Raw genomic sequence first — 25,308 nt, 5'->3', positions numbered from 1 at the left:
AACCCGGAAGGCGGAGGTTGCAGTGAGCTGAGATCACGCCCTTACACTCCAGCCTGGGCAACTAGAAACTGTGTCTCAAAAATTAATTAATTTTATCACATTCACATGTGTCCCTAAACAACTTATGGCATAGTTTGTGAGCTTTTAAAAAAGAGTATAATAGTGTACATGGTTCTCTGGGATTACTTTTTCATTGAACACTACTTCTCCAGGAAAAGTAGAGAAGAATGTGGATTTGAGGGTAGGCAAAGCTGGGCTAGAATCCCGATTCTAAGTACTCCAGCTGTGTGACTGCATATGCAAATTTCCTCACTCCGCGGAATCTCAGCTGCATCATATAAATGGGGCTCTCATTTCCCTTACAAGACTAGGACGAGGACTAAAGGAAATGTATGCAAAATGTTCCTGTTGCAGAGCAGAGTTTAAACAATTATTATGAGCTTCATTTTTTTTCTTTCACTCTTCCTCTAGCTTAGGGATGGAGGATCACTGATCCATAGAGGAAAAAAATACTTAAAAAAATTTCTCCCTAGATAATATAATCAGCTGCTTTTTAGATTAAGAACTGGGAACATGAATTTTATTCAATAAGTAAATAAATTACTAAAATATATACTTCAGCTATATATTATAAATTGCTAATAGAGGAAGAGGGAGAGAAAAAGAACCAGTGGGAGAGGGAAAAACGGGAGGAGAGAAACTGTTAAGGGGAGCTCACCAATGGTGTGTCTGCTTTTTGAAATGTCAATTAACCATCGTTCACAGATCTTCAGCTGCTCAATCCTTAAGCCTATTAATATTTGCTTAGAATGGGATCGTCTCAGCAGACCACCAAGGAAGATATTGTCCTTGGGGGTGCAGCTACAGTGAATCGAACAATGTTAGGATGAAATCAAGTTGGGGACTCGATGGAAGGAAAGTTCTCCAATCCTATGCCAGATAAAATTCCCTGTGAGATACGAGTCCTCAAGTTAGTTCTTTCACATGTACTTACTTTGATTGTCTGTGGAGTCCAGGGCCTGACTTTTCCTTCATAGAGATGTTGTAGCTCACCTTACCGTATGGCTTTTGTCATGCGCATCCGTGTGAAGAGACCACCAAACAGGCTTTGTGTGAGCAACATGGCTGTTTATTTCACCTGGGTGCAGATGGGCTGAATCCAAAAAGAGAGTCAGCGAAGGGAGATAAGGGTGGGGCCGTTTTATAGGATTTGGGTAGGTAAAGGAAAATTACAGTCAAAGGGGGGTTGTTCTCTGGCGGGCAGGAGTGGGGGTCACAAGGTGCTCAGTGGGGGAGCTTTTTGAGCCAGGATGATCTAGGAAAAGGAATTTCACAAGATAATATCATTGCTTAAGGCAAGGACCGGCCATTTTCACTTCTTTTGTGGTGGAATGTCATCAGTTAAGGTGAGGCAGGGCATTTGCACTTCTTGTGTGATTCTTCAGTTACTTCAGGCCATCTGGGCGTATAGGTGCAAGTCACGGGATGCGATGGCTTGACTTGGGCTCAGACGCCTGACAGCTTTCATTTGCTTCCAAAATAAGGTTTTCAGCAAATAAATATACGAAGGGAAAAGGCAAAGGCAATCTAAGATTTGGAGTCAGGAAAGCTAGTGAGATTGACATCTAAATGCAACACACTAAAATATTTATATGGATATTTGTGAAATATTAATGCAGCATCCAACACTCACGTAAGCACACACTCTGGGGCAGGACCCCTCCAGACCTCTTGAAAGAATTGCATTTGGTATGGCTTTCGTCACTGGAATGTTCCATTTGCCTCTGAGGATGCTGTGGTCTCTTTCAGCCCTGAAAGTGTCAGCTGGTCAACACATCCTTCTTCAGAGTCAACAGAACACACGTGGTGTTCTGGGCACTCCGCGGTGCTCATCCTCACACCTGGGGGCCGCAGCCGTCCGCTAGCTGAGAGGCCACAGGGACTGGGCCCCTGTCTGGGAGGCGCATGGGTGCCTGGCTTCTGTCTGCTGGTCCTCAAAGTCATCCTCAAAGGATTGTACATCCTCAAAGGCCCCCCTCGGCCCACTGCCTGGCCCTGTGCTTCCCAAGGGCTTCTGGGAAACACAGCAGTGCCATCCAACATGAGAAAGCTGGGCTAAGAGGACTCTGTCAGCAGGGCTTTATATAACCTGGATGAGAAGAGGGCCAGGAGGAGATATGGGCATGATGGAGTCCTGGTTTCCCAGGGCTTAGAGAACGTGGACCCCTTTAGGACAGGGTCTGTGTCTGTCCTGCTCTGTTCCAACCCAGCATCTAGAACGGTGCCAAGCATACAGCAGGAGCCCAGTAAATACTAGTTCCCTGACTGCCTTGCAGCCTGTGGGGGTAGGCTGCTGAGATGCCCCCATCCAGGGGCAGTGTCCTTTCCTGTGAAAGATGGGTAGAAGCAAGTGTGTCAATTTATTCCTTTTCCAAGAATGAAGGATGCGGCAAGCAACAGTCAAGAATAGATGAGACTCGTTAACAATGAGGCAAAGCGAATGGTTCATCCTTTCCTGCAACGTACACCGCAGTTTATCAGCTGAAGAAGTGAGCACTATTACTAGGGGCCAGAAAGTCTGGGCTTTCATCAGACATTTTCACAAATTTGTTGCGTGAAGCACTAGTCACTTCCTCTCTCTAGGCATCGGTTTCCTCTTCAGTGAAACGTAGTGGTTGGGCTAGACTAGTTGTAAAAGGCTAACTTTCTGATCAAGACTGGGTTCGTCAAAGGTCTTCCCTGCTCTCCTTCCTAGCAGGAGGGCAGTCCCCCACCCCATTACCATAAGTGACTTCCTAGGAGCTCCCAGTGAGCCCTGTTCCAGAACACGCCCTGCTGATTTTTGTAACCAACCACAGCCAAGAGCCCCTTGCAGGCCCAGGGCCCTCACCCACAGTTGGCAGTTCTTGGCCTCTGCTCTCCTTCCAGGGTGGAGGGAGGCACAGGACTGTTTCTACCTGAGATCTGGGGAAGCTCAAGAAGTCCAGGTCAGCTGCTAAGCTTTCTGCAACCAGCTTGTGGGCTCACTCCATTTCTGGCTGGACACTTCTCTGAAACTAGGTTGCCTTGCTGTTCCTGTGGGGCCATTTTGCTCTGGACCCATCCACTGTCTGCTGACAAAGGGAACTGGGACCTCTTTCCCCAGGACCCTTTCCTTTTAATAATAGTTTGCCCCTCTGTCCTTCCTGGCTCACTTCCTCAGCTCAGTTTCCTCACCTTCTAAAACTTCTCTTTCAGCCTCTTCCCACATACTTTCCCAACCTCCTGGCCTCGCCCTGACTTTATTTCTGACTTCCATGGGTCGTCTCTTGAGTCTGCTCAGCAACACTGTTCTTGTGGCCTGAAAAACAGGGCCCACATTTCGATGCCATTGAGTGAACTTCCCTTGCCATTTCCAAGGGGCCAGGTCATCCGTCTCTTTCTCCTCTCCCTTCTCCCCGTGGATCCTTCTTTGCCCTTCTCCACCTACATCGTTAGGAATTCTCCTGCCCCCATCTTGGCAGGTGTACATTTTGCTAGGGCTGCCATAACAAAGTACCACAGACTGAGTAGCTTAAAAGACCGAAGTTTATTTTCTTACAAATTTTGAGGCCAGAGTCTAAGATTGAGGTGTCAGCAGGGTTGGTTTCCTCTGAGGCCCCCCTCCTTAGTCTGTTGATGGCTATTCCCCCTCCCACTCCTGGGCCTTCACGTGGTCTTTCTTGCGTGTCCTACCCTCCCCTTCTTATAATTATATTGCATCAGGGCCCACACCCGTGAGCTCATTTTAATTTAAGTGCCTTTCTAAAGACCCCATCTCCAAATACAGTGATATTCTGTGGTACCGAGGGTTAAGACTTCAACACAGGAATTTTAGGGAGACACACTCAGCCCCTAACAGCAGGAGTGGTGGCAGTGAGGTAGAGGGAGCACGGGCATGTTCGTGTCTGGCAACCTTTTTTTCTTTGGATACGGTCTCTCTCTGTCACCCAGGCTGGAGTGCAGGGGTGTGATCTCAGCTCACTGCAGCCTCGACCTTCTGGGCTTAAGCAATGCTCTTGCCTCAGCCCCTGGAGTAGCTGGGATGCCAGGTGCCCACCACTACACCTGGCTAATTTTTTGCAAAGACTGGGTTTTGCCATGTTGCCCAGGGTGGTCTCCAACTCCTGAGCTCAAGCAGTTCCCCTGCCTCGGACTGCCAAAGCGCAGGGATTACAGGCATGAGCCACCACTCCCAGTCTCTGGGTGGATTCTCTTGAACTGGACACCTTCCTGTTAGGGAAGTAAGGAGGAGGCACGCCCACTGCAGGCCTGCGGGGACAGTGCAGGAGGACCTTCTGAGATTCTGTCCACTCAGCACCCCACTGCGTGCCCCCCCAGAGTCACAGGCACACGGGCTAAAGGAAATCAGATGGGAGTAGCCCTAAAAGAAGCCGAGCATCAGGTAAACCAGAAGTTTAATAAAAATGAGCAAAATGACAACATGGCGGGCCAGCAATGGGCTGCTTCAGAAGGTCTGAGGTGTTGGTCATCCTGACATCCTGGCTTCCGTGGTTCTGGGAGGTCACAGGATTGGTCCCTCACACCCAAGGTTCACTTTCCTCAATCACCCTGTTCCCAATGGGGAGGACTGTGTCTTCCTGGTGTAATTTTTGGCCAGGCTGGTTCTGAACCCCCTCAGCCTGTGAGGAAGGCTGCCTGAGTCTGACCTTCACCGTGTGATGATGAGGATGTCCTTTATATTGTTTTCCTAAGTCCACACCCCTATCCCAGGCTCTGAGGATGACAGACAGAGGAAAGCCCATTTTATGGAGAATTAAGAGCTTTGGGAAAGTCGGAGCCTCCTCCACAGGAGACAGCCACGGCTCCCAGGGTCTCCTGGCTCGCCTGCAAGCTCTTCTGAATTCTGTGGGCCCACCTCTCTTGCGAAGTGCTCAGGATGTCCGGGTGCTGGTGCTGAGCTAGGTCCAAGAGTCTGCACAGAAGGGAGCGCCGCTGGGCCCAGACTTCCCTGGCAGCCACTGCAGGCCAGGCCAGTTAGGAGGTGCTGCTCCTCCTCCGCGGGTGGAGGGCTTTCCTCCTGGCGATATCCTCCTCAGTGTCACTCTCACAGTTCCTCTGGAGAAAACAAAGAGAAAGAGGTCCAGGGCAGGAGGATCATAAGATGCCAGGAATGGGGCTGTGCCGGGCAACCTGGGTTGATTCACCTGGGCCAGGGGACTGCAAGCCAGGGAGGCGGGTGGTGAAAGCAAGCCTGTTGCGCCATCCAGGGGTTGGGGGAGGGGAGGGATCTGAAATGAGGCTAGACCAGCTACTTTGAGGAAGGACACTCCCAGGAGGAAGGAAAGCAGCAGGGCATCTAAGGGAAACCAGACATCAGGAGAGGCCAAATTATAATAAAGAAAATTACATCTAGTTCCCCTTGAGGCTGCCACATAATCAAGGCCACTTGGCTGAGTGGTCTGTGGCTGCTGGGTCTCCTGAGCTCGGCCTAGAGAGACTGGAGGATGGCCATGAGCCACAGGGTCCTCCCCATGCTCTGACAGCCACCATCCCATGCCCCTTCTTCTTTGATGGGCTGCACCTTTAGCCACCTTGCCCAGTTTTTCCAGGGAAATGACTTCTGAGCTCCATTTTTATAAAAGAGGAAATGAGTCTAAAGTACTGTCTGTTAGCTCCTACATGGCAAACCAGAGCTGAGGCAGCCACCCTGAGGCCAAAATGTCTTTTCATCCAAGTCTTGATAATCTAATATAATTATTAAAATTATTAAAAGAAGTACTAATCCACAATGACTTCGGTCCTAAAATATCTGTTGTCCAATGTCCAATTTCAGTGCTTTTTTTTTTTTATTGAGACAGTTATACTCTTGTTGCTCAGGCTGGAGTGCAATGGCGTGATCTCGGCTCACTGCAACCTCCGCCTCCCGGGTCCTGGTTCAAGCAGTTCTCGTGCCTCAGCCTCCTGAGTAGCTGGGATTACAGGCACGTGCCACCACACACAGCTAATTTTTGTATTTTTAGTAAAGACGGGGTTTCACCATGTTGGCCAGGCTGGTCTCGAAATCCTGACCTTGTGATCCACCCACCTCAGCCTCCCAAAGTGCTGGGATTACAGGAGTGAGCCACTGCGCTCAGCTTTTTTTTTTTTTTTTTTTTTTTAAGGAAAGTCCCTTTGGGAAAACTGTATAACAGATATCTGGGACCCAACCCTTTTCCACTTCTAGGATGAAACTTTGAGCTGATGATGCTTGCTGTTTGAGTAAAAAGAGTACTATTTAAGAATATTTGGCCAGGCGCGGTGGCTCAAGCCTGTAATCCCAGCACTTTGGGAGGCCGAGACGGGCGGATCACGAGGTCAGGAGATCGAGACCATCCTGGCTAACACTGTGAAACCCCGTCTCTACTAAAAAATACAAAAAACTAGCCGGGCGAGGTAGCGGGTGCCTGTAGTCCCAGCTACTCGGGAGGCTGAGGCAGGAGAATGGCGTAAACCCAGGAGGCGGAGCTTGCAGTGAGCTGAGATCTGGCCACTGCACTCCAGCCTGGGCGACAGAGCGAGACTCCGTCTCAAAAAAAAAAAAAAAAAAAAAAGAATATTTGTACAAGAACAAAAGTTTGGAAAGAAATTGACATTCTTTTTGGCTGGGCACGGTGGCTCACGCCTGTAATCCCACCATTTAGGGAGGCCAAGGCGGGCGGATCACCTGAGGTCAGGGGTTCGAGACCAGCCCAGCCAACATGGCAAAACCCCATCTCCACTAAAAATACAAAAATTAGCCGGGCATGGTGGTGCAGGCCTGTAACCCCAGTTAATCAGGAGGCTAAGGCAGGAGAATCTCTTGAACCCGGGAGGCGGAGGTCTCAGTGAGCTGAGATGGCGCCACTGCACTGCAGCCTGGGAGACAGAGTAAGACTGTCTCAAAAAAAAAAAAAAAAAAAAAAAATTGGCATTCTTCTCAATTACTCTGGTCCTCTCTCCCCACAGATTGCATCTGTCAGGGAAGCAGGGCCAGTGGCTCAGCCTGTGAGGCATGCCCACCATCTGCCACTCATCCTCCGAGGCCTTTTCCCCTTCCTCCAGCCTGAGCCAGCTGGAAATCCAAGGTCAAGATCAACTTTAGCCAAATACATCCTAGACCAAGCCCGGCTATAACAATAAAAATAACTCAAGCTCTGCTGAATAGCAACTTTTTAGCATGAGTCAGAGCCAGACAGTAAAAAAATAAGCTGGGTGAAGTCTGCTTGTCATTATCAGGGATTCTCAGAGGGACAGCGGTCCAATCCCCTTCATAGGAGATGAGGAAAGCAGCCAGAGCAGGCACAAGGCTTGGCCAAAGCCACACAGTTGTTTGGGGCCTCTGGACCATAAATCCTCAAGTGCTGGCAAGAGATCACGCTGAAGAGAGAAGACCCCAGGCTGTGTGGAGGGAGTGGGCACAGCAGGGCTGTCCTGGGTCTAGCCGTGCACCATGAGGCTGTTCAGCCCTCTTAGGCACCCACCTCCCAGTCCCTCCCTGAGCAGGGCATCCCCTTCTGTCCTAACCTGTGGCATCCCAGACACTCCTGAGCACCCTATACCACACTCCGTAAGTGGGGAGAGGGGCTGTGCGGGGAACCCCTACTAACTGCATTTTAAAGTCTACAGGAGGATTTTATTTTTTTAATTTTTAAATTTAATTTTCTTTAGAGGTAGGGTCATGCTCTGTTGCCCAGGCTGCAATGCAGTGGCGTGATCATAATTCACTGTAACCTTTAACTCCTGGGCTCACATGATCCTCCCACCTCAGCTCCCTGAGTAGCTAGGACTATAGGTGCGCGTCACCATACCTGGCTCATTTTGTTTGTTTTGTTTTGTAGAGTCAGGGTCTCACTATGTTGCCCAGGCTGGTCTTTAACTCCTGGCCTCAAGTGAACCTCCCGCCTCAGCCACCCAAAGTGCTGGGATTATAGGCACGAACCACTACTGCTAGCCTACAGGAGGGTTTTAAGCAACAACAGTAATTGCTAACACTTACTGACCACTTACATACCAGGCTGTAAGAATGTGTCATTATTGGGCGGGCACGGTGGCTCATGCCTGTAATCCCAGCACTTTGGGAGGCCAAGGTGGGCAGATCACCTGAAGTTGGGAGTTCAGGACCAGCCTGACCAACACGGAGAAACCCCAACTCTACTAAAAATATAAAATTAGCTGGCTGTGGTGGCGCATGCCTGTAATCCCAGCTACTCGGGAGGCTGAGGCAGAAGAATCGCTTGAACCTGGGAAGTGGAGGTTGTGGTAAGCCGAGATCACACCATTGTACTCCAGCCTGGGCAAGAAGAGCGAAAATCAGTCTTTAAAAAAAAAAAAGAATATATCATTATTTAACCTTTAGGAACTATTATTAACCCTATTTTACAAATGATGAAATCTCAGCACAGAGAGGTTAAGTAATTTCCTCAAGGTCACACAGTAAGTGGCAGATTTGAATCCTGGCACTCTGACTCCAGAGGCCACCCTCTTCACCAGTGTATTCTGTTACGAGCTACTCCTTTTAAATATATACAAAATGGCAATAAAGCAATCAAATATAAGATCTTGTCTAAATATTATGATGATGGTAATCTGAAGCAAAGCAGACATGGAAATATGGAAAAGAGAACGTAAAGCTCCCATTCTAAAGCAGCTTTTGGGTTGTGTCAGAAACACGTCTGAGGCTGTCTGTGGTCAGCTGGCAGCAGCAGCCCCTCTGAAGGCCCACCGGGAAAGGATGGGAGATCCTCCAGGAGTTCACGCTGCCGCATCCGCCCTCCCCTCCCAGCACCACCCAGAGGTCCCCACATTCCTCTGAGGATCACACTTCAGCCTTCAGGGAAGAGGACTGGGCCAGCAGAACTGGCTGGAAACAGTGAACACCCACCTGCCTTGCGAGGGGGAAGGGAACTCACTCATCCCTGAGCTCCAGGCTACCCCAGAATTCTGCCCAAGAAGAGGGCACGCATTTACCCACCAGGTCCTCATCTGGCCTCAAGTGCACCTTCTTCATCAGCGAGCGGGTGAGGTGGTTGCACAGGGACACAATGCTGAAGGAGAGCTGAGGGAGGCAGAGGAAAGGAACGCCCAGGTGAGAATGTGCACGGAGACCCAGGAGAGCCAGAAACCCCGCCCAGGTCCCCCAGGCCACCCCAGGCCTGGACACACCTTCCACCGCCGGCGGACATACTGCTTCTTGAAGTTCTCCAGATTGACCACAGACTCCCTGCGCACCATGGCTTGCTGGTTGTCCACCGGCTGAAAGACAAAGCAGAGCATGGCAGCTGCTGCTGGGCTTCAGACAGCAGCCACCCTCCTTGCCACAGAACCCCCCACCCACCGCATGCCCACCGCCCTTGGCTTGACCCTGGCATCTCCCCACCAGGCGGGGCACACTGTGGGAGCATCACAGTCAGGGCAACAGCTACACATGTCTCAGCTGTTCAGGAGATGCCTCTCAGCTATTATTACCACAGCCTGACACACAGGCAGCCTTGGCTGGAGGCTCAGCAGCTCCTGAAGGGGAACGGCAGGAGGCAGGGGCTTCAGTCACACATCACTTTGGGGAGAGGGTCATTTTACAGCAGTCTGGGATGCCTTCTGGGCACTGGGGCGATTCTGGGCTTAGCAAAACAAATGCCTTGTTGGTAGATAGAGAATTCATACTCCATTAAAAAATAAATGGAAGGAAATAAGGGCTCTGATGAAAGTCAAGAGGTGACAGGATGTGCAGTTGCTTTTCACAGGCTGGCAATCAAAGCTCAGCTTAAATCTTGACTTCTCCAAGAAGCTTGGGATGGTGTCTCTGAGTCTCAGTTTCCCCATCTGTAATATGGGGATAATAATATGTCACAGGGTTAAGAATTATATGATCACGGCCGGGCGCGGTGGCTCAAGCCTGTAATCCCAGCACTTTGGGAGGCCGAGACGGGCGGATCACGAGGTCAGGAGATCGAGACCATCCTGGCGAACATGGTGAAACCTCGTCTCTACTAAAAAATACAAAAAACTAGCCGGGCGAGGTGGCGGGCGCCTGTAGTCCCAGCTACTCGGGAGGCTGAGGTGGGAGAATGGCGTAAACCCAGGAGGCGGAGCTTGCAGTGAGCTGAGATCCGGCCACTGCACTCCAGCCTGGGCGACAGAGTGAAGACTCCGTCTCAAAAAAAAAAAAAAAAGAAAAAGAATTATATGATCACGCATATATAAAGTGCTTAGCCCAGCACCACTCAATACATAGTAATAAGTTATAGTGAGCTTTCCTGCCTTCTCCATTCCCTCTTCAACTCCCTGCTTTTGTAAAATAAGGTTTTCTGAAATCAAGAGAGGTTTCAGGGGTTCTGTGAACAAAATGTGCTATATCCATACAAAGGAATATTAGTCAGAAATACTATTCATAAAAAATTGAGTCCAATACATTTTACAACACGGATGAACCTTAAAAACATTATGTTAAATGAAAAAAGCCAGACACAAAAGGCTACCTGCTGTATGATTCAATTGAAATAAAATGTCCAGAACAGACATATCCTTAGAAACAAAGCAGATGGGTAGCTGCCAGGGGCCAGGGAAAGGGGAGAATGGGGAATGGCTACTGAAGGGTATGACATTTCTTCCTGGGGTAATGTAAACATTCTGGAATTAGATAGTGATAATGGTTACACAACCCTGTGAGTATACTAAAAACCACTGAATTGTACATTTTAAAATGGTGAATTTTATAGTATGTACATCATAACTCAATTTTTAAAAGTTAGTGTGTATGTACAGACACGCATTTCTTTGGAGGATTGTTGATAGCTTTTATTGATTCTCAAAGGCCCCCATGACCTCAAGAAAATGAACTGCCCAGAATGATCCCAAAGGTCCTGGGCAGCTCTGGGTTTCTCTGTGCTCTGATAGCCTTCCTGCCGCAATGCCCCATTGGGCATCTGGTGAATGCTAAGCGAGCTTGCCCGTTGATTCCCAAGTGTGGGTCTTGTCTCCTAACCATGCTCCGAGCATGCCTCCACGCTTCATTTTTCATCATGGCATCAGGCACCAGAAGAAAGCCAGTGCACACTGCCGGCCACACTGCTCTGGAGCTGGCACCCTCTGGCAGGAGGTTCATCCCATGGCAGGCCCTGCCGCCCATCCCCCTGGAAGGCCTTCAAGTATTTCAAAGGCCAATTTCAGACATGATCTCCTCCAAGACAAATTTCAGAAAATCATGAGAAAATCTCCCTCCCTGACATGAACAAAGCATGTGCTCCTTTATTAAGTCCAGCACCTGTCAGTCAGCCTTGCAGAGGATTCATCCCACTCCTGGAAAATGACTGGAGGGCACAGACTTTCTTCCTGTCTATGTCAGTGCCCCGCCCCCCACTCTCCTCCCAACCCAGAACCTACAACAGTGAGTGATTAATAGTTGTACAACTAAGTCGTTTCCCTGAGCTGTTGGAGAGACAAATTGGAATGAAATCCCAGGACCTGGGACCTACTCACTCCCACTGATGAGGGGCCCAGGTCACCTGGTCAGCCCAGTCACACCACCTTGAAAGGGTGTCAGGGCACAAAGGCTCCCCATGGCCCTGCCCAGGAGTCAGCAGAATGTAGAGCTCCACGGGCGGGGGTTGGGGTGACCCGGAGCTGGACGGGGAGTGCATGCCACCTGGAAGTGGATGGGAGATGAGAAACCAGGGGCTATTCACCCTTGAAACTGAAGCACAGTGCCTTGGGCCAAAGAGTGCAGAAGGAAAGACAGGAGGGGAAGGAGAAAGACAAGGAATGGGAAGGACGAGGCTGCCAGAGGAACCGCCAGGCCATGTCCAGTCCTCTAGATCCTGTCTTTAACTGTCACCCACTCTGTGCACCTGCGAGCCCAGCCCTGGGTCTAGTCCCCCTTGGAAGGGAGGCACAAAAGTAGGTGGAGGGTGACAAATCTGTGCTGAAGACCTTGCCTTTTTCCTTCTCCAAGCCTTCCAGTGGCTTCCCCGTGCTCTCTATACATCCCCATGAGCTCATGGAGACCCTCAAGGCCTGCACCCTCCACCCTGATTTTCTTTTCTTTTCTTTTTTTTTTTTTTAGACGGAATCTCACTCTGTCGCCCAGGCTGGAGTGCAGTGGCCGGATCTCAGCTCACTGCAAGCTCCGCCTCCCAGGTTTACGCCATTCTCCTGCCTCCGCCTCCCGAGTAGCTGGGACTACAGGCGCTCACCACCTCGCCCGGCTAGTTTTTTGTATTTTTTTAGTAGAGATGGGGTTTCACAGTGTTAGCCAGGATGGTCTCGATCTCCTGACCTCGTGATCCGCCCATCTCGGCCTCCCAAAGTGCTGGGATTACAGGCTTGAGCCACCGCACCCGGCCTCCACCCTGATTTTCTACCTCTCTCCTTCCTGTCCATTTGGCTCCCATCGCACAGGTCCACTTGCTGGTCTGTGAATCCAAAGTCTCTGGGTCTTTGCCCTTGCTCTCTCCTATATTCACTTTGTCACGTTGTTCAAGTCTTTGCTCAAATGTTATCTCCTCAGGGAAGCCTTCCTTGACCACCCTACATAAAGTAGCAATCCAGCTGCCCCCATGACTCACTATGCCGGAGTACTAAATCTTCATTACACGTGGTGCTACCTGATATTCTGTTCTGTTTTTTTTTTTTTTTTTTTTTTTTTTGAGACGGAGTCTCGCTCTGTCGCCCAGGCTGGAGTGCAGTGGCCGGACCTCAGCTCACTGCAAGCTCCGCCTCCCAGGTTTACGCCATTCTCCTGCCTCAGCCTCCCGAGTGGCTGGGACTACAGGCGCCTGCCACCTCGCCCGGCTAGTTTTTTGTATTTTTTTAGTAGAGACGGGGTTTCACCGTGTTAGCCAGGATGGTCTCGATCTCCTGACCTCGTGATCCACCCGTCTCGGCCTCCCAAAGTGCTGGGATTACAGGCTTGAGCCACCGCGCCCGGCCTCTGTTCTGTATTTATTCACATTCACTCCTCAGTATCCTTGGAGGGTTGGTTCTAGGACTGCCACAGATACCAAAATCCATGGATGCTCAAGTCCCTTATTATAAAATGGTGTGGTATTTGCATGTAACCTACACATACCCTCCCCTAATGCTTTAAATCTTCTCTAAATTACTTATAATAGCAAATATGATGTAAGTGCTATGTAAATAGTTATCATACTGTATTATTTGCATTTATTATTGTAATGTTATCTTTTTTACTTTTTGCATATTTTTGATCTGTGGTTGATTGAATCTGAGGATGTGGAACTTGCAGGTAGGGAGGGTTGACTGCTTGTTTTTTGTTAGTCCTCTCTCCCTCACACCTCCAAGCTCCTAGAATTTCCTTTCCAAGGTGCTTAGCACCCTCCCCAACCCATCAGTCGTTTCTAACTGTAACTTCACTGACATCTGCAATTCCCTTGGGCATGAATGATCTTTGAGCCTAACCCTCACAGGGGCACTTGCACCTCTCAAGGACAGTTTGCTGAGATGGGATTAGTAGACTCTGGAGGAGAAGAGATTTCTTTTTGTCCACTTACTGATTGGCACCCTCACCCAGGGGAGGAAGAGCTAAGCCCACGGCTGGAAGGTCAACATGCAGGTGTGGGGGATCTCGTTAATGAGAATCCCACCCGCCTCCTGGTCCAGCAGTGCCAGCCACTGAGCAGAGGGGCCCAGCTAAAATGTCAGGTGAGATCATCTTCCCAGAGGCTATTAATGGGAGGTGATGCAATTCTTTTGAGGGCCCTGTTTATAGCTACACACAACAGCACCAACCCTGAGGAGGCGGCCACAGGGCTATCAATCTGTCAGGCTGGCCTTTTCTAATCAATGGGCCTTCCTGGTTGTTAAGAGCCTCACTAAACGCTGATGCTGACATCTCAGCCTGGAAACATGTAAATTCTGCAGCAGAGGTGAAAATTCTGCAGCAAAATTGTTCCCAGAGGGAATGTGGCACAAATACTTTTGATTCAAGTGGGGGTGTGAGGGGAAGATGGAACTGTGTCCTGCCTTCTCCTGACCCGCCCCTCCCTGCAAACAGAAAGTGCCCGCCTTCTGGCCCTGTGGTCCATCTGTGATACCAGGGAGTCCCGGTGATTCTGACCAGGCTCCTAGGTGTGTGTTTGGTGTCTTGGAAAAAATGTCCAAAAGGGAAGCAAGAAGACAGAAAACTGTGGGATAGTCAAGTTTTGTTTATGCAGCTGCAAATGCCTTTGACAAAGTCCAGTGGGGTGTGCCAGGTCAGTACCAACACCCACAGGCAGGGGCAGGAAGCAGCAGCTGCTGCTAAGGCATGAAAAAGGAATCCTGGCTTTACAGAAGAGGCGACTCCCCCAACTCCACCCCACACACAACGATTTTCTCTAGATACTAGGCCTCCTTTAGGAACTGCAAGCAGATTGCACCTCCAACCCCCATCTGTGCCATCTCTCCAGCCCCTTACTCCAGTGAAAGCCAGGGCACTCTCACACCCACTTCTCTCGTGCCCAGGACCCCTCCCTGCTGCCCTTCCCTCAGTGGAGTTTTACAGGTGGCACCCCTCCACCCCTTCCCTTCACTGGCTGTTTTGATGACTGAAGCCTGGGCTCTTCTGCCTTCACCCACCTGTTTTCCCAGGAAAGGAGCACATGGGGCTTGTGGGAGGCTTGAGTCTCTGCCTCCTCCTAAGTGGGAGGGGGAACTGCAGAAAGGCTGTGAGCCTGCAGGCTGTCCCCTACAGTGAACAAGCCAGTGGAAGGAGGCAGAAATATCCCTTTCCTTGCTTGGCCTGGTCTCACTTTTCTGAGTTAGGTCTCGACATGGATACGCTCTCTTTTTTATTCTTCTTCTACGGGACCATCAGTTTTCTGAGCAATTTTTTTCCCCAGGAAAAGCTCCAAACATTCTTCCTTTTGTACTGTTATAAAACCCAAGAGACTTGAGAGACGTAGCAACCAAATGCCACATGTGGACTGTTTGGATCCTGATTTGAACAAACCAGCTGTAATGGGACACTGTTGGGAGTGGTGGGGACATGTGAGTATGGAGTGGGAATTCAGATGAGATAAAGGAACTATTGCTGATTTTGTCAGGTGTGATAATGGCACGGGGTTATATTAAAAAGGAAGTCCTGGCTGGGTGCGGTGGCTCATGCTTGTAATCCCAGTACTTCGGGAGGCCGAGGCAGGCAGATCACCTGAGGTCAGGAGTTCAAGACTAGCCTGGCCAACATGGTGAAACCCCATCTCTAGTAAAAATACAAAAACTAGCCAGGTGTGGTGGTGGGTGCCTGTAATCTAAGCTACTTGGTAGGCTGAGGCAGGAGAAGAATCGCTTGAACCTGGGAGGTGGAGGTTGCAGTGAGCCAAGATTGCGCCATTGCACTCCAGCCTAGGCGACAAGAGTGAAACTCTGTCTCAAAAAAAAAAAAAAGAAGAAGAAGAAGAAGAAAATCCTTAGCAGAGATTTATGCTGGAGAATTTATGAGTTACATAAGTCTGAAGTTTGCTTTAAAATACCCCAGAAGAAAAGTAATGGGAGAGATGAATGAAAGAGGACCCACATGACTTGATTCCTGCTGGAGCGGGGTCATAGGTCCTGGAATCCACTATCCCATTCCTTATACTTCTGTGCAAGTTTTGACAATTTTCCTGCTGAGGGGACCATAACAAAAAGTTTAAAAGTCTCTTTTAAATCTCTGTCATCTCCCTCTCTTTAATCTCCATTCAACTGTTCCAAGTTCCCAACCCCAGTCTGGGCTCATCCCCCCGCCCTTCCAGATTTCACTCATGCCTTCCTCAAGGGACACAGTTTGGGGGTGGAAGGGGGTGGTCACTGGTGGTCACTGGTGGGGACAGAGTCCCTGGGAAGGCCTCTTTTCTCTGCCACCCGCTTACCCTTTCTCAATCAGAATTCCTCTCTCCTTTGATTTCTAGGAGATGAGGAAGCTCTATTTTATCACTCACCACAGCTTTTCCCATCTAGTTGGCTGGGTCCCCATCTGCCCCAGACACTGAGTCTTTTATTTGAGGTTGTCTTGTCGTTGTCTGTAACCTCCCCCTGAGCCAGAGCACAATCAGTATTTGTTCAATGGCACTGCACCCTTCTGCAATGTGAACATGCCCACTGTGGGGTCAAGAATTTCACAGACCAAGGGAAAACAGCATCCAGTTCCACAGACATTTACAGAAAGTTGACAGTAGGGGTGACAGCTGGGCACACAGCCACCTCCAGCATGGGCCGGGCCACCTGGGCTGCATGATGGAGTGAGGTAGGAAGCTACCATCTTCATGATCACCTGCAGGGGTGGGGAGGGGGCCCATGGGGGAGACTCCGACTCTTTCTGCCATTATTCCTCTGCTCATTCCCTTCACTGCCAGGCTCCCGCAGCTGCAGAATCATCAATTACCAAACCATCACCCCACCTTCTGAGACACAGTCAGGCAATGCTAGGCTGTGAGCACCTGCCTCACAGCAGGGACAGGCAGCTGCCTTCCCCAAGGGCCAGTTCACCAGCTTCCTTGAGAATCGTTATTCAGGGCAATGTCATACACTCACTTTCCCCTCCCAAACAGCCCAGGATGGTGTTTGAACAGAGCACAGAAGCCAACCTTTCATTTGCAGGCTGGGCTGGACTCAGTGGCTCATGCCTGTAATTCCAGCACTTTGGGAGGCTGAGGTGGGTGGATCACCTGAGGTCAGGAGTTCAAGACTAGCCTGATCAATATGGTGAAACCCCATCTCTACTAAAAATACAGAAATTAGCCGGGTGTGGTGGTACACACCTATAGTCTCAGCTACTCAGGAGACCGAGGCAGGACAATTGCTTGAACCTGGGAGGCAGAGGTTGGCGTGAGCCGAGATCATGCCACTGCACTCCAGCCTGGACAACACAGTGAGACTGTCCCCCCACCCAAAAAAAAAAAAAAAATTTGCAGTTTATTGAATTAAAAATCCTCAATGGCAGAGGGGCTGCCCACAGAGCAGCACCCACAAGCCTTCCCTCCTCTAGGCACCAGCGAAACAGTCCACTCCCATAGCCCTTCCCGCCATTGTTAGCCCTCAACAGTGTTGTAAAAAGTCAGCTGAGGGCATGTGGGGAGCAGAGATAAGCAGGTCCTGTGGCTGCATCCCACAGGCCCCCTGGTCCCCCCAGCATCAGGTTCCGATGCTATGGGAGGACGGGACTTCGGCTGGCCAGGACACAGAAGAAGGTCATGGTCTCCTCTGCTTTCCCCAAAAGACTTGGGGGCATTTCTCAACTCTCTTTGTCTTTAGAAGCTCTTTGTACAGAGAAAGGCCTGTTTATGACACGTCTAAGTGAGAAGCAGTTACAATAACTGGACGTGAGCACAGAGAGGATGATCTCACTGCTGTAAGGAAAACCACTTAGAGTTCGGAGTCCAGCGTGGGGCCGACTAAACGGGTGACTCTCAGCACTGTGTGTAGCTGATCACGATTCTAAAATAACCACTTCTCCCTCCCTTTTCCCAATTTCCCCCATTCAAATCATTGCCGACATTTTACTCTTTTACTGTATTCTATTTTTATTTTTATTTTTTGAGACAGAGTCTCACTCTATCACCCAGCCTGGAGTGCGGTGGTGCAATCTTGGCTCACTGCAACCTCCACCTTCCAGGTTCGAGAGATTCTCCTGCCTCAGCCTCCCGAGTATCCTGAGTAGCTGGCACTACAGGCACCCACCACCACGCCCAGCTAATTTTTATATCTTTAGTAGAGACAGGGTTTCTCCATGTTGGCCAGGCTAGTCTCGCACTTCTGACTTCATTTGATCCACCCACCTCGGCCTCCCAAGGTGCTGGGATTACAGGCGTGAGCCACCACACTGGGCCTGCATTCTATTTTGACCTTCACTAAAGAGCTTGCCCTGTGTTGCCCCATCAGTGGCTTCCTCTCCTTAGAAACCTGGGTGTGTGAAGGTAAAGTTCTGTTAACACGACCAAAGGGACATTTAATATTTGCAGTGTCTCAGCACCAAATATGTATACAACTTCCTGTGACAGGGCAGGTAAGACCTTGCAGAGACTGTAGACAGGTCATTTGAACCAATGCTCTTGGGTGGGATGTAGGAAACGGAGCTTTTGTCATCTTTCATTGGTTCCAAGATGTACATTTTTGGATCTCTGAAGTCAGGAGGCATCTCCCAGATGATGGTATCATATTCTTACTGTTGGCCTGGAGAGAAGGCAGGCGCTCTGGAAGAGGACAGTACTGTTTCTGCTAGCCATCCAGGGCCACCCAGCCTCAGACTGTTGGATATTACATTCTCTGCTTGATGTTCTTTTGGATCACACTGATTGTACAAATTCAGAAAGCAAACCTGCATGAGTACCACCGGCTTGGGACTCCTGTTCTCAGGGGAGGATTTTTCACCCCCACTTAGTGTCAAGGTTGAGACACACGGGTTTCCTTGCTCCCCCTTTCTCATTTACCCTCTCACTGAGGGCATCACAGCTTTATTCGGTGGGGGTAGAGGGAGGTTCCTATTAGACTCCCCATCTTGGGCTTTTTTTCTTAGTGGTCCATAAAATGATGATGCATCTTATCACCATGGTTTCTCGTAAGTGATGAAGAAAGTTTCTGTTACAAATATTGTATATGATATTTGAAATGATCCTTCATGTGAATAGAAAAGGAGATAGGATTTTGAAGAAATGGTTTCATGAGATGAAACTTTCCTGTCTTGTCCTAAACCACTTCCTATCTGAGCTGTTCATGAGGCATTCCCTAGGGCCCAGCACCGGGAACCCGCTGGTTTCCCTTGACTTTCGGGATAAAGGCAGAGTTCTTCTACATGGCCAAAGCCCTGCTGGTCCTGCCTGTTCTCTGGTCATTTCCACACTATATTCTATTCTCTCCCCTCCAGCTTTCAATCCTCGTATTCTCAACCTTCCACACCGTCTCTCATCACAGAGCCCTGGCATGGTGGCTCTGTTGGGAAACTTCTCTCTCCCTGGTTGGCTCAGCTGAGCTCCGTTCCAGTGTCACTCTTCAGGATGCTTCCCCCGACGCTGTCAGACCCTGATGGCAGGCCCCTGCAGCACTACGTGCTTCTCTCCCAGCATAAACACAAGCTGCAGCTCTACCTTTCTGTGATTCTTGATCAATGTTCAAATCCTTCGCTGGACTGAGCACTCTGTGAGGCAGGAATCAGGCCTGTTTTCACTCAACATTGTATCCCCAGAGTCAAGCCAGGCAACTGGAAGTTGGTTGATACCTAAGTATAATTTGTAAATGGATGGATGAATCCAGGTGTGAGCTGCCCCCGCAAGCAGGGAATAAATCTCTGGAGCCTGGCGCAGCCAGGAGAAGCAGAAAGAGCAACAGACTTGTCATCAGAAGGCCTCTACTTTTGCCACAATGATGTGACCTTGGGGAAATCCCATCCTCTGTCTGTTTCCTCATCTCTAAATTGGGAATATCATTTAGTCTGCCTGTAAGATAGGGATGTTTTGTGAGGCCGTGAAGACACTTTGAACTATACCAGTTATGCCCCACCTACAAGCTTCTAGCTCAGCAATGGGCTCCTATGCCAAGCTCTGTTGATAGGAGTTGGTTGACTGTCCCCTCCCCCAGAGAAAGGGAGATGAGATCTTATCATCCTTGGGGAGGGGTGCTCAAAGCTTTGGGTCATGAAAGGACCATGTGGCCTTGCGCCTCCCCATCTTTACATTCGCCCTTTTCAAAAACCCTCATGGAATTTCTTAGGTCTTCAAGGCCTAATGGCCTAGGTATATAAGAAAAGGAACCTCCTGTTGAGGACCTTCTGGTCTCTATTCTTGACACAAAGTTGGGGCCGTTAGCCAGAAGAGGGGAAAGGGTGGGGAATGGGAAGACTCCTTCTTTCCTTCTCTCCTGCTTGCAGGCTGGTCTTCAGACAGAGACACAGCTGAGTAGGGACAATGACTGTACCTTCTGGGACAGAGCTCCTGGGACAATCATCCGCAGGTGTATGCATTGCACCTACACCTGGCAGAATGCATGAAGTTGCTTACTTTGCCTCTGGGACCTGGACTTTAATATTAAGGTAGCTATTTACAGCAAAGCCTTACTACTTTCTCCCATATACCTCATCTTAGAGATGGGAATCCTGGGTTTCTGTTTCATCCGTATTGATTGACTATATCATTTTCCCTCACTGAGTCAATTTTCTCATCAGTTGCATGGAAATAATAATAATAATGCCACCCATCTTCCTATCTCACTGAGTTCTTTTAAGGATCAAGTGAGGTCATTTGTCAGACGTACGTGCACGGTAAGTGAAAAATCAATGCAAACGAAAGGCAATATTATTTTCTCTATGCATTTTAAATCCCTGCTTCTGTAGCAGGAAAGCACCATGCTGACTTAGTTATTCCTAATTAACTCAAATACTACCCAAGATCTACAGTCCATAAGGTATGTAGGCAGAGAGTGAGATGTGAACAAATCCTTCATCACAAATCAATTCTCAAGCATCTCTCCAGGGCCAGCCATCCTCCCTCTGGAGAAGGGGACCCTGAGGGGTAATCACTCTCTAATTGTTTTAACAGCTTGGCTGCCCTGCCAGCACCCTCCCAGAAAACCAGATTGGTGAGGGGAGGTGCTGAATGAAGAATTAACTAGCACCTCAGCGATTCTGGATTCTGTGGAGAGGGTGGAAGGCTATACTACAGACACACACCCCTGCAGGATAATTCTAGCTGGATGCCGCAGCAGGACGGATGAGAACATGCGTCTGCAAACCTCTTGGAATGCATCACTGACTAGATTCTGGTGATCAGAGCTTCCAGCCGGCCAGAACTTCCTCAGCGCATGATCTGCTGAGCAGCTCTGACAGGGATTCACTGGTGTCCTGGCGGAATACGGAGCCCAGGCCCTCGGAGCTCCCACTCTCCAGCTGGAAGCTGCCCACCAGCTCCTGGATCCACTGCAGGTCTGCGGAGAACTCCTGCCTCAGAATCTCAAACTGGGTTTGCAGATGGTCCAGTTTCCTGGCCACGCTTCCAAGGCTAGATCCCGTGGCCTGGATGTCTTCTCGCAGCAGCTTCTTCAGTGACTCTACCTTGCGGAACTCATACCTGAGCTGGGACAGGTCGTGCCGGGTGCTCTCATTCTCCTCTCGGTACCAAGCTTCCTTCTCATTGAAGATGGAGACCAGGGCCTCCACATCGTCCTGGATGGTATCGTTGGCCTCCACCAGGGCACGGAATCCCAGGTCCACCCGAGCCACGTCTTCCACCACACAGGCAAAACGTTCAAAGTTGACGTAGGAGTTGTTGGGAGGCATGCTTGAGTGGCATTTAAGAGTGTACTCTCTCAGGCGCTTGGTTTTCAGCTGGGTGGGCTCTGTCTTTCGCTCTTCGGGGGCTCTGACTTCTCCTTTTGACTGGTGGGTGTTCAGACAGAAGAACCAGAGTGTTAATTTGCCACCCACCCCAGAGGGCAGTCCGAGGGGCAGGCAGAAGGCACACACAAGCGGTCTCTGGCATTCATTGCATGCATCAGGGTGGGGAGAACCAGGGCGGGATGAGCAGCCCCACAGATCGTAAGTGAGGTCAAGGAGTGTGGGGCTGCTGCCTGCATGCTCATTCAGGGCAGAGGCGCCCACAGTCATTAGAGAGAGCTCCACACGCATAGCATTCAAGGGGTGCTCACGCAGACAAGCAGGTTGCAGCCAGGACTCCACAGGCATCTGCGCAGGGCTGCAGTGCGTGAGGCCAGGGCTCACGCAGCGGGGCTGAGGGGCATCTCTCCTTCAGGGCTCCTTGGGCCTTCCCCATCCTCCAATGAGCAGACGAAGCTGAGCAGATGAAGCCGACCTCCTCTCAGACTACTCCAGCCCTTCCTGTTCTGTCTTCCACAGGCCTCACCTTCTCTTTGTATTGATTGATTGATTATTATTTTTTAGAGAGATGGGGTCTTGGCATGTTGCTCAAGTTGGTCTTGAACCCCGGGGCTCAAGCCATCCTTCTGCTGCCTCGGCCTCCCAAAGTGCTGGGATTACAGGCATGAGCCACTGCGCCTGGCCTGCCTCACCCTCTCTTATCTCCACCTTTCTTACGGTCATTTCATCCTTGCTGGCCTTCTCATGTAACAGTTAAGGTGAATGGGAAGTCTGGTGATGTCCCTGGGTGTGCGTAGTTGGCCAGTCAGCAGAATTAGGGCCTGAATCCTGCTGAGTCTCACCCTCTCAAAGTGCTCTTCACTACACCAGACCGCAAGAGCCTCTGGAAAGCCAGCAGCCGGAAGCCCAACTGCAAAGCGAGTTAGGCAGGGATTCATCTTTTCGCCCCAACTCTCCCCACAGGGAACAGAATTGCCCTAACAGGGGCTGTCTCTCTTCCCCACCAGGCCTCTGTCTCAGGCCCCATTCCTCAGGGCCTGAGGAGGTTGGTGGCTGATTTAAGTGTCATCCTTGACTTAGAGCCCCAAAAATCAGAAGGAAGGAGGCCTGGTCACAAAGTTGGGGTTTTCAATTGTCATTGATCTCTCTACACCTGGGGAGTCCTGATTTCCACTTGGAGAAGTGGCAGTGACACACCCTCCAACAAAGAACACTGTGTAAGTTGGCCCCAAAGAAAAAGGGTTTCAACTGAGGTTTGTGAGAGTTTCATTTCATAAGTTACCTGAATTTGAGACACACAAACTTAAAATGGCAAGCAAACAAACCTATTCGAACAAGCCCAGGCCCTTTGGGGCCCCTGGCTAGCTTTCATCTGTGCCCAGGGTCAGCGTTTCAAGCAAAGGCCTCTCTACAGGCCCTCTGCATCTGGCTACCTAGGCCAACCCTGGCGACAGAGCAGGGACCCTTTGCCCATTGGAACTCATGGCTGTGCCCTTACCGTGATCCAGGGGTGTCTGAGAGCCTCTTGGATTGTGAGCCGTTTCCTGCAATGAGGATTGGGAAACAGTGATGATCCATGAGGACAGAAGTTGGGAGCAACCATCTCCATTCTCACTCTTTTTAGACCTATATTTTGGCATTATTTGGCCACTGCTGTCAAACCAGTGGAATGAAGGATGCAGAGATGGATGGGAACTGGCTGCAAATTCTACACTCCAGGGGAAGGAAGCAGTCCAGGCAGACCCCTCAATAGAGTGGCCTTGTTACCTTAAACCCACCCCTCAATAGAGTGGCCTTGTTACCTTAAACCCATACTGTTAGTCCCAAAGCTGAATGGCCTAAGAAGAGTCATAAATGCTTTAATGAGCTTCCATAATCTTCCAGAAGCCAACCCTCCATTGCTAAATCCCTGGTCTCTGTTTTTTTCTTTGCCTCCTAGATCCGTTCTCTGCCTTTTGCTGCTCTGTACCCAGGTAAGCGACTCTCCCTAGCACTGCTCTTAGACAGGAACATCAGGGCCCTTGCACTCCAGACAACCCCACTCTGGCCCTCTCTGAAGTCTGTGGGATAGAGAGGACATAGTGTTCTAGTCTGTGGACCTTTCTTCCTGCCCCATCCAGGGCATGCTCCGGGTACCCAGCACCCTGCAATTCCCTGCCTATTTCATTCTTTGACCCCACAGCCACGGGGCTCACCCTGGCCCCTGGAGAAGGGATAGGGTTAGCATGTCTTCCACCATCCCACTGTACTGACCTCTCTGAGCCTACTAGCTCCTACTCCCAGCCTGAACTGGCTTAAAAACCCTGCCACTTAACCTTTTCAAATCTGAATTCCAGGTGCCTTTGGGACAGACTGCACAAGGTAATGAGCCCTAAAGAAACCCAGGCTGACTTCCAGCACACACACACACACACACACACACACACACACACACACACACACTATTTACATTTCAACAGGAGAAGAAAGCAGAAAGACTTAAGCAAACAAGATGAATGCCACGTCTTGGCTAGGCCACACTTCCCAGCACCTGCCCGGATTAGACCACAATGGTGCAGATGACAGCTATGTCAAAGCAGGGACACACTGACAGGTCTTTGCCAGAGGTGACAGGAAGGGATCAGTACCTGAGAAACCAGTGGCTTCTCTGTCCTCTTACCGGGTCTCTTTAACCAGAAGCTTCCGAATGAAGTCCTTGGCCAGCTCACTCGTCTGGCTGAAGAATTCCTCATCAAAGTCGTAACTCACTGCTGTGATATTTGCCAGTGTTTCCTGCTTCGTGTCTCCCAGGAAAGGGGATGCTCCACTTAGGCTGAGTACAACAGAGAGGGAATCACATAACTAAGGGAAAGTAGGTAGAAATGGCGATGATGGACTCGGGGAACCCTGCCCCATGACTGCTGCATGGAGCTGGAAGGCTTCCAGCAACACAGCCTGCCCGCTCTGGGCAGCCAACCAGCAACCTGTTCAGCTGAATCTAATTCAATACATGTTCACGGAGCTCCTCCTAAGCACCCGACAGAGAGAAACTGTGTCTTCAAGGGATGTGAAAGCGGAGGGGAGAGAAACACAGAGATATGTCTCTTTGTGATCCCCAGCAGGACAAAGCAGAATATAATGGAAGGCCAGCCAAAGGACACGGGAGGACAGGAAAGAGGGAGGCCCAGTGCGGCTTCACGGTGGCATGGATATTTGCATCGTTTGTGTCTTGAAGAATAAAGAGGTTGTCAGCAGTCAGAGAAGGAGACAGAAAGGCCTTCTGGGTTACAGGGGCAACTTAAGCAGAGCCCAAGAAGTTTGGAAATAGATGGGCCATTAGGGATAAGAAGGATCTGTGTGGTTCCCCAACAGGGACTGTCAAAGATGTCATACAAATAAAGACTCCTAAATCTACTATCTCCTGATTCAGATTTCAGTTGCTCATGGGATGCCTTGGTAGAGGCATGATCCAGGGGTGTCTGGATCAGAAGTGCCATTGTCCCAAACTCATTGTGTCCAAACCCATTCCAAGCATTCCCTTGATGAATGACATTACTTCATGAATGTACCCAAGCTAGAAGTACAGGAGTCACCTTGGACCCTTTTTTCTATTCCCTTGACACATCTGACTGGCCAAAAGCTTCCTTGTTGGTTCCATTTACTAAATATCTCTTGAAAGTCATCCCCATTTCCACAGCCACTTTCTTAGCATGGCGGCAACAAGATGCACTGGAAACATTTTGATATTGCAATCCTGGGTTTGAATCCCAGCTAAGCCACTCATTAGCTGTGTGAAGCTAGAACCCCTCTGAGCTGTAGTTTCCTCATCCATAAAATAAAGAAAATAAAATTCCCACCTCACATGATTGTTGTAAAGAAAAAATGCACACAAAAGCCTTATGTAATCCTGGCCTGCATTAAGGGCTCTGGAATTAATGGCTATTATTATTGCTATTGTGAGAACACAAAAGCCCTCTATGGCCTTCCATCTTCTATAGGATCACATCTAAACTCCTGAGCAAGGCATCAAGAGTTGG

General features: G+C 49.8%; 1 protein-coding gene across 7 annotated transcripts in view; it reads right to left on the bottom strand.

Annotated features, from left to right (window-relative positions):
• Positions 1–3,550: 3,550 nt before the first annotated feature.
• The window catches only part of DAPK2 (death associated protein kinase 2), a 143,429-nt gene continuing 121,671 nt past the window's right edge, over positions 3,551–25,308 (bottom strand). For 2 of the 7 annotated variants that reach the window (XM_010355463.2, XM_030931526.1), the window contains exons 8-10: positions 23,952–24,104; positions 22,791–22,836; positions 20,726–21,334 (exon numbers count right to left, since the gene is read on the bottom strand). In XM_010355463.2, the coding sequence (XP_010353765.2) occupies positions 20,726–21,334; positions 22,791–22,836; positions 23,952–24,104 (808 nt within the window). The other 5 variants (XM_010355464.2, XM_010355466.2, XM_010355465.2 and 2 more) reach the window with 5 other exon arrangements.

This window comes from Rhinopithecus roxellana, chromosome 5 (genome assembly GCF_007565055.1).
Source record: "Rhinopithecus roxellana isolate Shanxi Qingling chromosome 5, ASM756505v1, whole genome shotgun sequence".
In the NCBI taxonomy this organism is placed as follows: Eukaryota; Metazoa; Chordata; class Mammalia; order Primates; family Cercopithecidae; genus Rhinopithecus; species Rhinopithecus roxellana.
Note: the sequence above shows the minus strand (reverse complement) of the source record. Positions and strands in the feature narration are given on the sequence as shown.